Source organism: Mus caroli, chromosome 17, assembly GCF_900094665.2.
Source record: "Mus caroli chromosome 17, CAROLI_EIJ_v1.1, whole genome shotgun sequence".
Taxonomy (NCBI): Eukaryota; Metazoa; Chordata; class Mammalia; order Rodentia; family Muridae; genus Mus; species Mus caroli.
Genome location: NC_034586.1, coordinates 3,255,828 through 3,270,435, shown reverse-complemented (window position 1 = coordinate 3,270,435; position 14,608 = coordinate 3,255,828). Strand labels below are relative to the sequence as shown.

General features: G+C 48.1%; 2 protein-coding genes across 2 annotated transcripts in view; one reads left to right on the top strand and one right to left on the bottom strand.

Moving 5' to 3' along the window:
- Ezr (ezrin) overlaps window positions 1-2,253 on the top strand; it is a 43,804-nt gene extending 41,551 nt beyond the window's left edge. Inside the window, exons 11-12 of the mRNA XM_021186114.2 lie at window positions 655-906; window positions 1,068-2,253. Coding sequence (XP_021041773.1) covers window positions 655-906; window positions 1,068-1,232 — 417 coding nt within the window. The 3' untranslated portion in view covers window positions 1,233-2,253. The remainder of the gene's footprint in view (window positions 1-654; window positions 907-1,067) is intronic.
- A 235-nt stretch (window positions 2,254-2,488) lies between these two features.
- Sytl3 (synaptotagmin like 3) overlaps window positions 2,489-14,608 on the bottom strand; it is a 78,757-nt gene continuing 66,637 nt past the window's right edge. Inside the window, exons 12-17 of the mRNA XM_021186111.2 lie at window positions 11,968-12,070; window positions 7,332-7,502; window positions 5,959-6,064; window positions 5,046-5,142; window positions 3,906-4,111; window positions 2,489-2,806 (exon numbers count right to left, since the gene is read on the bottom strand). Of these exons, the coding sequence (XP_021041770.1) occupies window positions 2,697-2,806; window positions 3,906-4,111; window positions 5,046-5,142; window positions 5,959-6,064; window positions 7,332-7,502; window positions 11,968-12,070 (793 nt within the window). The 3' untranslated portion in view covers window positions 2,489-2,696. The remainder of the gene's footprint in view (window positions 2,807-3,905; window positions 4,112-5,045; window positions 5,143-5,958; window positions 6,065-7,331; window positions 7,503-11,967; window positions 12,071-14,608) is intronic.

Sequence of the window (14,608 nt, the reverse complement as noted above, 5' to 3'; positions counted from 1 at the left end):
AGCCTGCTCCCTGCGGGGCAGCGTCCGGTGTGGCGGTCTGCTTTGTGTTACTGACAGTGTCCGTATGTAACAGCTGACCTCTTGAGTCCTCTCAGAGGCTGGGCTTCCCTGTGTTCCTGTACCCCCAGGACATTAGAGGGTCTGGGTGTTCCACGTGTCCTTCTGCTCCTAAGGGCCCTCTTCTGGGTGTGCCCTGGGCCTACGTCTCCCATCCGTAACTTACATGTTTTCTAACCCACTGCAAGCAGAAAACTTAGGATTGGGGGAAAGTGCTCATTGTAGAAGTATTAGTTAAAGAAGGCAGGTCAGACTGACCTAGAAAGGGGTGCAGGTGGATAAGACTGGGTCTGGGCCCCTGGCTGACACTCTTAAGAGCAAGATCCATGCAGACCTACTCCAAGTGGTAGCACTTCCAGTAGCTGGAGAACAGAGCCGATGAGCATGTACCAGGATTATAGGCAGAGAGAAATGGTTGTGCTCTCGAGTGTCTAGGGTCTGGAATCTTGAGTTTTCTGATTGCAATGTATGTGCTCCAGCCAAGAGCCAAGGGGAGGCAGAATTCCCCGGGCTCCTAGCCGGCCGGCAGACCATTCCACTTCTTCCATGATGGGCTGTGTAAGGGTCCTCACTTGACCAGCATTCTCCTCTCCAAAGGCTAAAGAAGCCCAGGATGACCTGGTGAAGACCAAAGAGGAGCTGCATCTGGTGATGACGGCCCCACCGCCCCCACCACCCCCAGTGTATGAGCCCGTGAATTACCACGTGCAGGAGGGACTGCAGGACGAGGGAGCAGAGCCCATGGGCTACAGTGCTGAGCTCTCCAGTGAGGGCATCCTGGATGACCGCAACGAGGAGAAGCGGATCACAGAGGCAGAGAAGAATGAGCGCGTGCAGCGGCAGCTGCTGGTGAGTGGGCAGGGACAGCGACATTATGCAGGGCCCCACCCCTGGTACCTTCTCCTGCCCTAACCTAACATAACTGCATACCCCAGTCATTCCACAAGGAGTGAAACCCTGACCTCACGTGGTAGGCAGGCCAATAACAGATAACTTGCTTCCTGTTTCAGACCCTGAGCAACGAGTTGTCCCAGGCCCGGGATGAGAACAAGAGGACCCACAATGACATCATCCACAACGAGAACATGCGGCAAGGCCGGGACAAGTATAAGACGCTGCGGCAAATCAGGCAGGGCAACACCAAGCAACGCATTGACGAGTTCGAGGCCATGTAGAGGCCAGGCTGGGACCAAGGGCGGAGGGCACCTCACTGCAGGCAGGTGTCACACTTGGCTCTTTAGTGTTCTCTTAAGTTTAGAAACCCCCTTGCTGTGATCCAGTCCCTTAAAGAGCAGTTACGGGGCCTGCGTTCTGCCCCGAGACCAGTGGGCTCCTCCCTGGTTCCTTCCAATTGTACCACATAGTGCCAAACAGGTCAGATTTAATGACAGTCACCGAATCACTTCCTGTTTGGATCAGGGATTCGGAGGGCTGGCCCTCATGAAGCAATATTCATTGTCACTGGGACAGCACTGTGGCTCATGGGTGCCATACTTTCTCTAGTTTTACAATGAGCTCAAATCGATTTGTTCTTGATTTTTATGAAGGATCCATCTCTGTATGTTGAGGGGTGAAAATGATTTTGAAATTTGAGTCTAAAGCATGCCCCATGGAGTCTCCTTCCTCCTGACCGCTGGCTGAGTCTCCAGTGGTCCTTCAGAGTGTACAGTACAGGACTCTCCAATACAAAATTCTCATGCTTATCTGTTAGCATACATTGTTGGACTTATATATCTAATGATCTGCTATAGAGGATAGTATTTATATATAAGCGATGATATGGGTTTGTAACATTAGTTTTAAAAAAGGGAAAGTTTTGTTCTGTATATTTTGTTACCTTTTACAGAATAAAAGAATTCAACATTAAGAACCATGTAATCGAGACACTTGATCTGACACAGGGCAGTCGGGAAACCGATGACTGCAGTAATCACCACTGTACAAAAATGTTAGTGGGTTTTGTGCACGTAAAATGCACACTTCCATTTCCTGTCAGTTTCTTATTTGAAAAAAAATACACACCGAGAGCATCCAGACTCCAGCCCTGAAGGGACGCTGGCCTCTTTATTGTGAGCAACTTGTTCCCGTTTTCAGTTTGTCTTCCTTCCTTTTGCGGACTAGCCTCCTTGGTTGTGATGTCTGTCCTGTGCGGGTGAGTCCGCACCAGATTTACACACAATAAAAGCTCTCCAAGGCCTTGTGTCTGATTGATGGGGGACNGGGGGNGGGGGGGGGGGGTCTCTCAGATTTGTCCTCGGGATTCAGGAAGCATGCTCATCAGAGAGTCGTCTTCCCCAGCTCCCCTGCACTGGGAGGTTTGCCACCCGAGAGGAGGCACACAGCATTCAACCTACTTCTATTTTCCTCTGAAATAACATATAACAAAGCTGAAAACTTGGCTGTTAATAAATGCTGGGAGTTACAGTTACAGGACGATGTTGAGCGTTTATTGAGATCAGAACATTTCCACATCTGTCTGTTGACAGTAGCCTCCCCGACTGCCTGGGTAGCAGTAATTGTTCGGTGTCCTAGCGACACACATTACTGTAGCCAGTTAATGGTGATCCAGTGTGTCTGATTCTGCCATGATCCCACTTCCTGTTGACCTTTGTGAGTTCGCAGTCGCCTTGGGCTTCACCTCAGTGTAGGACGAGGGTCATGTCTGTCCACAGGTTGGGGCTGGAGAGGACTCTGTGCCACTGAAGCTTGGACTGTGAACCTGAGTCGGGACAATCCACAGCACCTCCCTCTGCAATGAGAGAGTAGGTGGGGGGGGGGGGTGAGAGAGATGGCCACTTTGTGCTCCCTAGCTTTTAAGAAGCAAGTACCCAGGAGGAGCCTGTTCTTGCCCTCAATCTGAGACTTCCTAAGAGACACCCCACCCCCGCACAGGTAGCATCACCCCCAAAGCCTAGGGTCCCAACTTGTGGGTCAGGACCCCCTTTGGGGGCCAAATGGCCTTCTCACAGGGGCCGCCTAAGACCACTGTAAAGCAGATTTAGATACATAGATATTATAATTCATAACACAAGCAAAATTACTGATACGAAGTGGCAATAAAATACGGTTGGGGGCCACCACCACATGAGGAACTGTATTAGAGGGCCACAGTTAGGAAGGCTGAGAGCCACTGCTCTAAAGCAAAGGGAGGTGGACTCAGGCATTCAGTTCTTCCCCGTGAGTCACAGAGGTTAATTCTGAGACTGGAGGTGGTCTGAGGGTCCTGTTTTTTTCAAGGGATTTCTGGGAGGACTTATTTGCTTAGAAGACATTTGCATTCCAAGGAATGCAACCTCCAGTCTTGTTCAGTAATTCTCAGCTGGCAGTCATTGAGGAGACCAGGCATACACTGTGTAGGAGAGCCCTGCTGAGAGCTGAACCTGCCCACTCCCAGTAGGAGACTGGCCATACGATGTCAACCACCTCCTGGTGAGCCACAGTGAATGGCGCCCTTGTCCGTTCCCCTTGATCATGCTCTTCCAGGTGTATGCTTGTCTGGGTTCAGATATTTTCCTTACGAAAATAATCCTCTTATGATTGACACGAGGAACAAAAGCAAACACTGTCCCTTGCCTGTTGTGAGGCCCCGAAGCTTTTGTTTCTTTAGCTGAGCCAAATCTGATTGAAATTGCTGAAATACTTGGCTGTATTATCACTCTCTGCATGCAGAGTTAGACCTTGACTTGGGGATCCCCATTAGGACAGGACAGGACAGGGCAGTTTCAAAGCCAGCGGAATTGTTTCCACTTCAGAAGTCGGGATTCGTGTCGGGCAATCACGAAGGGCATAAAACCTGTGGCTTTTCACTGAGCCTCAGAGACGGGCCCACAAAAAGTGAGCAGACTTACTTGAACCAAGCCTGGCTTCCCCGAGCAGACGGTCGTTCATACCAAAGATGGCCTGGTCCCAGACAGTCAGCTCCAAGGTGGACTGTCTCAGCTGAGAACTGCTCACACCATTGAACACAAAGGAGTGTTTCCACTGGGGACAAGCCTGCTTCTTCAGGACTGGGGACTTCACACGCAGCTTTTGTTGGTTTGGCAGGGTGAGACAGCTGAAGAGGGAAATGGGAACCCTGAAGCCACAGTTGAGTGTGTAACCTCCTTCCCCACAGGCCCCCATTCTATATGCTGATCTAGGTTAGACCCCCCCCCCCAAGCCTGTCCATGTGCCTTCTCCCTACAAAATTCCCATTTTCCATTAGAGCTGGGTATTTAGGCTGAGTTGGAATTCTGTGGTCCTCAGTGTGATCGCCTCATGGCCACGCCACCATTAAAGCTAATGCCTAGGGACCAAGGCTCTGTATACACATGGCTTCATTGTGCCCCATTCTCAGGTAAATGCGTTCAGAAAATAAAAACTTGCCGCAGGGCACACACAGTCTTTCAGTGCTTCAGTGACTGGAAGGTTGCCCCTCTGATTATTCATGTTTTCTTTTGAGGACACTAGTGTGCCTGTGGTGACTAAGAATAGCCAAGAGTGACCATATGGTACTTGGTACAAGAGGAGGTGTCGAGCTAGGGAAATGGTTAACAGATTTCAAAACCAATGGCTGATATTTCAAGAAGTGATAAGGCCTGGGTTTCTGGTCAAAGTGTGTTATTCCTAGCCGAGCCTCATAACCAAAACCAATTTCTTGGAAGTTGTGGTCCTTAAAAACATGCTACATTCCATTTCTTTTTAATCTCTTTAGGTTTTATAATCTGTTTTGTGCGCGTAGCACATAAGAACTAGTGAGCATGTTGGTCACAGCTTAACTAGCAGGAGTTGGTCCCCTCCGCTGTGTGGTTGGTTCCCTCCAGAGGACTGGACTCCATCAGGCTGGGTGAGTGCTTTCATCCTGGGAGCCTTCTCACCCACCCTATTTTAGATTGTCATAGGAAAGCTAAAATAAGATGAATCCAAATGGCCTATCCTTTTCAGTGGCCTATCCTTTACAGCTTTGGGGCCATGTTCAATACATACTCACCAACCCATCTGATACCTACCCCTTAACAAAGGAGTTTAAGGTGCCATCTGACCTCACAGGTAAATTCTTGGCTCCCAACACAACCAGACACAGTTGACCATTAAGCGCTAGCTGACCTGTTCGGGAAGGAAAGCCAGAACTGGGGTTAAGCCTATTTATATGTGCGTATGCAGTATCAACACCCAGAAGATGGTAGCTCCCTGAGAAGCTGTAGCCTCCAGGCTTTAGGAGAGCTTGCAGAAGAGGCTCTACTCCCACAGCTCCACCGGCTTTGCCCACACACTACCTTTAGTCCACAGCATGCAGAGAGAAGGGAAACATACGTAAAAATGCTAGGACAGTGGCCATGACACAGAGAACTTGGGGAAGGCAGGGGTGAAGGGTCTCGGGGGGAGGGGGTGTGCAAGCTGACTGTAGCTTGGGGTTTAAGAAAGGAGCGATAAACTGCTGTTCTGGTGTGTTCCTGACCCTGAGAGCTTGGATCAGAATGTCCTACTCCTGCCAAGGTCACCACACTGCCCTTGTCATTCTGAGCTCTCTGCATCCTTCTCTACCCTCATAGCATGTGCAGACCTTGCATTATCTAAGTTAAATACTGGGAAGCTATGCCCTTGACCCACTCCATCCCAATCTCTCTGAGCCTCCAGCTCCTAGTGCCCCAGAAGCCCTCTTGGTTCCTAAAGAGCCAAGCTGACCTCTGGATGGCTGCTTTTATCTACAGGGCCACCAGAGACTGGCAGTCTACACCTTAGAAAGGATGAGGTGTGCACTGGAGGCCTTGTCCTGCTCACCTATGCTCCCTTGAGTCATGAGCTCCAGTGTGAAGGATCAATGGAACTGTGGGAAATCATTTGCCTATCTCAAACTCTCTGCCCTCCAGGCTTTGGGGACAGTGACACAGACAGATGTTCATGGGGCTTGAGGTCACCAACCTTCTTGGGCCTCCTGGGGCTTTCTTGGCCCTGTGGGAAGGACCAATTTGGCTCGAACAGCAAGTTCTCCATTATTCTGAGGAATATTCTCTTCGTATTTCTCAGCCTATGGGCGAGAGGCAGAGGTCAGAAGCGGGATTCCTCCCATGGTACCTCAGAACCACCCAACTCCGTCCATAAATGCCCCAACCCCCACAGACCCTCTCAAGGCCTAGGGGTAGGGTGGCTACACTTGTAGACTAGTCTTCTACCTATACTGCCACCCCTGCCACCCTCACCCCTCAGCAAGGGAGGACCAATTCACCCCTTCAGAACGTCAGAAGCCACCGGGAACAGCAAGCCTCCAGAAGTCCTGGACAACAGTGGCTTGAGGACAATCAAAACCCCATTTACCAGCTCACTCTCAGAAAGACTGGAGCTACCCTTCCATACCAATGTCCCCTTCAGGCACTGAGGGCAGAAAGCACTGAAGACTTGTGTCTGAAGCCATAGGCGATATGTAGGCTGTGAATGTCTAGCCCCTGTAGAGACACCATTCGATCTACAGAAATGGCTTCTCTGGTCATGAGTGATTTTGTCAGGAAGTGGATGAAAAGCCCAGAGAGGGGACGATTCTGAGTCTGATGGATCTTCCATCTCAGTTGTGGCGAAGTCTACTGGGAGGGAAAGGCATGCCTGCCACTATCAGAAGAGACAAGCTGCCATCAGGGCTCCCGCACTCCTGGAAGCCTGCATGGGCCAGCTGCCACCTTCATAGAAGCATCCAACAGGGTGCCGACTGGTCAGGGACCCTCAAGGTCTAGGAGCCAAGTCCCAGTCCCTGAATGCCCATGGCCGGAGCTCCGTGGCAGGCCTGTGGACATTCACTCCCTGTTCAATGATGCTACTCTCGGCCGGCATCAAGTAGGGTGACTTCAGCTTGGCACTCTGCTGCTAGCCCATTCACCAGAGGCTGAGTGGGGTACCCATGGATGTCCTAGCCAGGTTCATGCTGCCAATGGGGCGGGGGCGGAGTAGAACATGAATGAGCTCACGGTGACTGGGCATGCTCAGCCCCTATGGTAGTTTGAGTGGAAAAAATGTCACTCCACTGGTTCAGAAATGTAAACACTTGGTCCTCGGTGGTACAGTTTGGGGAGGTTTCAGAACACTGCGGATGTGGAACTTTGAGGACAAAGAGTGTCACCTGGGGTGTACTATGAGAGTGTGAACCCTCAGCCCACATCTAGTTTGCCCGCTCTGCTTTCTGTGTGCCCTTACTGCCATGGCTCCCCACCATGGTGGACTATCTCTGTAGAATCAAACACAACAAACTCTTTGCTTCTGGTCAAAGGGTTTTATCACAGCCACAGAAAAGTAACAAAAGGACACACCTTGGCCCGAAGAGGATACCATCTGGCATTCTGTGCCGTGCTGTCCTCAAAGTCCCACATGGCCAGTGGAAGGATCACCTCTCCGAGGAACACCCTCCGGGCCAGGGTACCCAGGTGCCACACAGAGACCTGCAGCCTCCGGGTCATCAGCTGGCCAGGGTCCACCTGGTACTGCAAGGACAAGGCTGTTAGCCAGGTCTCCTAGAACCACCCACAGGCCTGCACAGGCTGAGCCCTGAGACTCGACTGCAGCCAGAGCCCAGATGTAGCCAGGGTGGCCCAAGCCACTTGGATCCAGTGGTCAAGATGGACCTCTTTGTCTGCTTGCCAAGCAGCTTGTATCCCCCCCCCCACAGCCCTGTCCTCAGCCCCTCCCACCCCTAGTCCCACCAAACACCCTTTCCTATTTCTCAGAATGTGGCCAGGATGGAGGTCTTTGCCTAGTTGGGACTGCTGGCAATCGAACCAAGAACTGTGTCAACACAGGATTTGCCCTTCCGAGAGGCCACCCTGTACCAAGCCAGGATTAGCCCAAGATACTAAAGCTCAGACTTGATTTCTAAAAATGAAGTGGGCCCAAGATCAACCCCCAGCACCCACACAGTGGCTCACGACCATCTGTAATGGAGTCCGATGCCCTCTTCTGTCAGCTACAGTCTACTCATATAAATAAAATCGTAAATAATTTTTTAAAAATACAGTGGGACCATAACTAGATATAAAAGACATGTTTGACACTCATCAAATCCTAGGATCTGTCCCCAGTACCACAGTAAAAAAAATAAGCAAGCAAGCAAACAAATAAATCCATCCTCAGTACTGCAATAAATAAGCAAATGAATGAATGAATGAATGAACAAGTGAATGAATGAATGAATGAATGAGCGAATGAATGATTGAGCAAATGAATGAATGAATGAGCTTTCATGCCAATATGTTTACCCTGGATAGAAATGTATGTGAGAAGAAAGTGGGAACAGAGATCAGGACTGTAGGTGACACATGGCCCTTCTGCAGGCTGTGCCACCACTTGAGGCACTCTGCCTCAGCCTCTGAGAACCTAGATTCTAGTCTGCACAACGTGACTTTTCTGACAATGAAATCAAAGGGCGAGCTGCTGGGGCCCTCGTCTTGTACCATGCGTCTTTGGCCTCCACAAGCACAACTGAGGTCAAGACCATGAATCATTCATTGAAGGAGGGTGTGGTCCTCAGCCTGGAAACCATCAGCGGTGGGTGGCACTGCCACCCACACGTCCAACCCTGACCTCCCAGGGTTGACCTTTGCACCACGCTGCCTACTCTAGGGTTGTGGCATGCTGTGAGTGCGCGTGCACGTGAGTGCGCGCTCTAGTTGGATTTTGTGGCCTCTTTTCCACTCTCCGCACCTTTCTTTCCCTTTGAGGTACAAGATGGTAAGGAGACAGAAACTAGAACACTGTCTGCATTTGCAGACAGAGAGGGGTGGTAGTGACAGGTGCTGTCCCCTTCTGGCTGGCCTTCTCTTCTCTCTGGGATCTATGTGGCTATGTGGGTCTAGTCACTCTTAGGCCATGTTCCCACACCACAGCCCTTGGCAATCTCACTATGTAGATCAGGCTAGCCTTGGACTCCTGGAAGTCATTTGTCTTTGCCCCACATGCTGGGAGTAAAGGTCTCTGTCACTGAGCTGGCCCCCTGCTCCATTTCTCTGTCAGCCGACCAACCATATTCATCCTGCTAACTCAGCCTGCCTCCTCCTTCATTAGTCAGTTAAGCCCTGACCACAGAGCTGTGCTCGCTGCCCTGCCCTAGCTATTCCAAGAAGAGTTAGCTATGGGGCCATGGTAGAATGGGGCCACAGTGTCGCCTGAGGGCCATTCCCCAAGCGCTCACTCTGAAGGCGCTTGTTGGACTCCCTGAGACACCGAGGCATTTCTTGGATCCCCGATGGCTACTCACCCCTATCTGATGAACGGACTTCTCTCCCCCAGTAGCTTAACTTACTGCTCAGACAAGAACTGGCTTCCATTGTGTGATGCTCTCCAAAGCCCATACCAGTGGCCTGAAGCTGCTATAGACTATGGGGTCTGACATTATCAGAGAACAAGAGCAGACAAGGACCAAACACTCCAATCTACTGTCTCTGTCCCCTCAGATTCCTGTTCTGAGAGTCTCAAAGGGAGTAGAAACCTCCCTGGAACCCAGAGGAGACCCCCAAGAAACATTCTGCCCAGAAAACTGTGACAATTGAAATATCAGAGGCTCAACTTTGTGTGTGTGTTTGTATGACTGCGTGTGTGTGCACTGAGTACAGTATGTGTATATAGTGTGTTTGGGGGGGGTGTATAGTATATGATGTATGCAATATGTCTGTGGTATGTCTGTGTGTTGCAGTAAGTATTTGTGTAGGTGTGCAATGTGTGTGTGGTGTTGGGGGTGGGTGGGTGTAGTGTATGATGTATACAGTATGTCTGTGTGTTGCACTATGTATTNTGGGGGTGGGTGGGTGTAGTGTATGATGTATACAGTATGTCTGTGTGTTGCACTATGTATTTGTGTAGGTGTGCAATGTGTGTGTGGTGTTGGGGTGGGTGGGTGTAGTGTATGATGTATACAGTATGTCTGTGTGTTGCACTATGTATTTGTGTAGGTGTGTAATGTGTGTGTGGTGTTGGGTGGGTGGGTGTAGTGTGTGATGTATACAGAATGTCTGTGTGTTGCACTATGTATTTGTGTAGCTGTCTTCTTTCCTTGGGTTTACAAACCTCCTGGATGCCAAACCCAGGCGGAAGTAAAGTTCCAGTTCCCATCACTTTTTTCAAAGATTGAGTTGGGACTCACAGTGTAGACCAGACTGGTCTTGAACTCACAAAGATCCACCTGTCTCTGTCTCCCTAGTGCTGGGAGATTAAAGGCAGGCACTACTATGCCTGACTGCAGGAGTTTCTTCAAGAATAAGTTTGTCTGTGTTAGAACACTGTAAGATTAAGTTAAAGACATTATCCTTTCATATTGATCTAATAGATTCTCAAAGACCATAAGCTATTTCTAACAGACTATAATTGTGGTTTCTTTGAGATCTTGTGTGTAATTTAAATAAAGCAAGTAAGACTTTTAAGTTTGAATTGTATAATCAAATACTTATCTAAAATACCTTATTAGACTTACAATGACTATTTCAATATCAACCTAATATGTGCTGGGAAGCACATATTCTCAAAAGTCTCTCAGCGAGCGATCAGCCTGCAGACCCGGCTGCAGGGATTTGCACGTGGGTGGCCAGCAGATCGGAGTCTGTGGGAACGGGTCATTTCAGGCCCTGCCCACACCTGCTGAGTCAAAATCTGTAATTTAAAAACAAACCGTGGGATTCCTAGCCCCTCCACCCGCAACCTTTCCAGGACAGCCTCTCCATTGTGAGTTCCTGCTAAGCTTATGAACTCCCCAAGTCTAATTTCCCGTTGGCAAGAGAAGATTCTAATTCTACCCTCAGTGTGTACATGAAGCATCTGGCCAGGGCAGAGACCAGGAAACAATGGCTATTATTATTATTTAATGAATTCAAGGCACTGTTCCAGCCCCCATATGGCCCCTGACTGCCACCTTTTGCCAAGAAAGCCAGACAAAGCCCTCTTCCCTTGATGGTGCCAGACAGCAGGACTTTCGAGCTGCCAGTCCTGGCTGGGGTTTCCTTAGGTCCAGGCTGCCCATGGGTGAAGCAACCATAGCCCGTGTTGGGACTTCCTCTAATGAGATTCCAAGGCCCTGGCTCTGCTCTAAAGCATAATCCTGTTTCTTAATAGCACAGAAAATAAAAATTCAAATGATTCCTTTATAATTTTTGTCTTAACTTTGTGTTAGTGTATATAATGTGTCTATATAATGTCTGTCTGAGGGCTGTGTAGGATGGGTATGTAGGATGGGTGTGTAAGATATATATCTACACATGCAGTGAATACATGTGGGTTCAGGCACTTGTGTGGGCATATATGAAGGTCAGAGGACGGTCCCATCCTTTATCTTCACCCTCTGCCTTGTTTGAGATGATGGGGTCTTGCCACTGTGTCACCAGGCTAGCTGGTTTGCCTGCTCCTAGGGACTCTGTCTCCACCTCCCATCTCTCTGTAGAACATCTAGATCAGAGCAAATGGGCACACACCTGGGTTTCCGTGGATTCTGAAGACTTTTACCTACTGAGCCATCTCCCTGGTCCTGTCATTTGTTCTTTTATGAAAAGGACATATTTCTCATAAAAAGAAGAAATCTATTGGCTTTCATCTATTCCAATAAAGAGGCACTTCTGGGAAGACTGGAATCCAGCAGCTTCATTCCCAGAATCCTCTGCTCATGAACACTGCTCTGATATTCAGGCAAACGTAACAAGACAAACCAATCTTTCAAGTTGCCCTGTGCCCAGGTGTTAGCTTGAGATGTGCATTTTCTTAGAAATCATTAATCCAAAGCTGTTTTGAAGTCCAGCAGAGTCCAAAGGATGGTGTCTGCCTCCTGTACTGACTGACAGAACCCTGAAGAAATGTATGTGTCTGCAGTTCTGTGTAACTGACTCAAGCATTACAAAAAGGCATGCTGGACTCTGACCCTAGACCTAGCCCAGGTGGGGAGGACTCAGGAATGTTTTCCCGCCTGGCACGTACCTTCAAGGTTTCCTCGAAAGTCGGGTCCAGTGTGTTCTTCTGGACTCGTGTCTTGCGTTTTCCCTGAGAAGACCTGTCAGGCAGCAGGTAGGTCTTGACATACCTAGTGGGCAGAGGCAGAAGGACAAAGGGAGACTCAGCATGGGGAGGACAGAGTTCAGGGGAGCAGAATGTAGCACCAGTGGATTCTCTGCCCTGCTTCCCTGCAGGACCTTAAGTTGATGGGCAAGGTTCAGTGCATTCTGACTTTGTGTGTGTGTGTGTGTCTTAGTTAGGGTTTTACTGCTGTGAACAGGTACCATGACCAAAGCAACTCTTATCAGAACAACATTTAATTGGGGCTGGCTTACGGGTTCAGAGGTTCAGTCCATTATCATCAAGGTAGGAACATGGCAGCATTCAGGCAGTCATGGTGCAGGAGAAGCTGAGAGCTCTACATCTTCATCTGAAAGTTGCTAGTGAAAAACCGACTTCCAGGCAACTAGGATGAGGGTGTTAAAGCCAATGCCCTCAGTGACACACCTCTACTCCAACAAGGCAATACCTACTCCAACAGGACCTTCTAATAGTGCCACTCCCTGGGTCGAGGATATACAAACCATAAGAATGTCTAGTGTCTCTCTTAATTGTCCTAAACATTATATTGTCATTATCATCATCACCACCACCACCACCACCTTTACACTGGTTTGCAAGCCCCAGAGCTCTTCCTGTCTCTACTTCCTTATCCCTGGGATTGGAGATGTGCATCAACATCCACAGCTATTTACGTAGATGTTGGGGATCCAAACTCAAGTCTCCTTGCCTGCAGAGCTGTTTACTGACTGAGACATGCCACTATAGGCCAAGTGCTGTGTGAGAAACTCCTGATTCACACAGCTTCAGCCAGGTGTTGCGCATGTAACCTTGCAGTATGTCCTTAAGGCTGCAGGTCCTTGCTGTCTCAGGCTCTGCTTCTAGAATCAGCCTCTGTTTCTCACGTATTGTTTGATGACGAGCAGAGAACCAGATGTCCCAAGTATGTGCTGGGGGCCCTCTTTCCACCTCCACCCATTGCTACCCTTGAGCCCCCAGAACTGAGGAGCAGAATGGAAACTCAGGGGCCTCAAAGACTGAACTTCCTCACTAAGGATCCTGCTTTTTAACCTGTGCAAGTAGAGCCTCTTGGCTCTGCTCCCCTGTGACTTGCTTTTGTCCCCAACACACTGAGTCTCATCCCCACTGCTGATGGAGCCTGATCCTTCCATTTCCAGCATGCTTTTACTGTGTTAGTTATCCACATATTGCATTAGTTACCACGACTCTTTAGCCTCTAAAGATTCTCTATGTCTTAGTTTTTGCTATTATAAATAAGTCTATATTGGCAACACATGCATGCAATGGCACAAAACTAGAAATGGCAGGGTGTATGCTAGTAAGCACTTTCCCCTGGGCTAAATCACCAGCCCATAAGTATGCTGTCGGTTTTAATAGATCAAGCCAGATTCAATCTCTTTAAAATAAAAGGGACTATTTAGAAGCCAGGCTTGGGCTTGGTAGCACATGCCTTTAGTCCTACCACTTGGGAGGCAGAGGCAGGCAGATACCTGTGAGTTCAAGGCCAGCTCGGTCTACAAAGCAAGTCCCAAGCAGCCAGGGCTGTTACATAGAGGAACTCTGTCTCCAGAAACACACAAGTCAGCAAATAAAACAGAACAAAACAAAAAAGAACTATTTGGTTTCATTCCTGATATTAGTATTTATCTTTTGTTTTCTTTATCTTGATAAATAGCTATAGGTTTTCCAATATCACTAATTGTTGCAAAGAGCCTACATTTGGTTTTCTATTTATCTATATAATTCCTATCCTTAAAATGAATTTGCCCTTTCTCAAGAATTTTGAGGTTAAGGTTTAGATAATTAATTTTCAGTCTTTTTCCCTTATAAACATAAATATTACTTTGGCTAAATGTATCAAATTTTGAAGTGTGAAAGTCAGAGGGTGTTTTAGAATCAAAACGATTCCAGATCCCTGGGGTTATGGTATTCACAAAGGGACAAAAGCTGACACCAGGTAATAAGGGGATCTTTATGAAAATTTGTAATCACTGTATAAATTTGTATTTTGAGGAGTAGGCAGGGCTGAGGAGCTATTGAAGGCTTCATAATGGAGAACAGTTTGATTAGTTCATCAATCCATTGCTTCTCCTACCATCATTTGCAAGCTAGTAATTGAAACCATTTAGAGGGGGAAAGTCCTTGCCTTAAGCCATACCAGAAAACTAATTATTCTACTTCTGAGATGATCTAAGTACAACATACACACACAGAGAGAGAGAGAGAGAGAGAGAGAGAGAGAGAGAGAGAGAGAGAGAGAGAGAGAGAAACGTTGCACTTGGATCCTAAGTCCTGAGTCCAATTTCCAACAACTACATGATGGCTCACAGCCATGCATAATGGGATTTTCTGGCATGCAGGTGTATATGCAGATAGATCACTCATACATAAAGAAATCAAACTTTAAAAAAAAAGACTTAAAAAATTTATCACACCAAATTCTCTCCAAGAAAAGTCATCACAAATAACCTAGAAGTAATAGCTAGAATAAGTCATGTGAATATATATATATATATATATATATATATATATATATATATATATA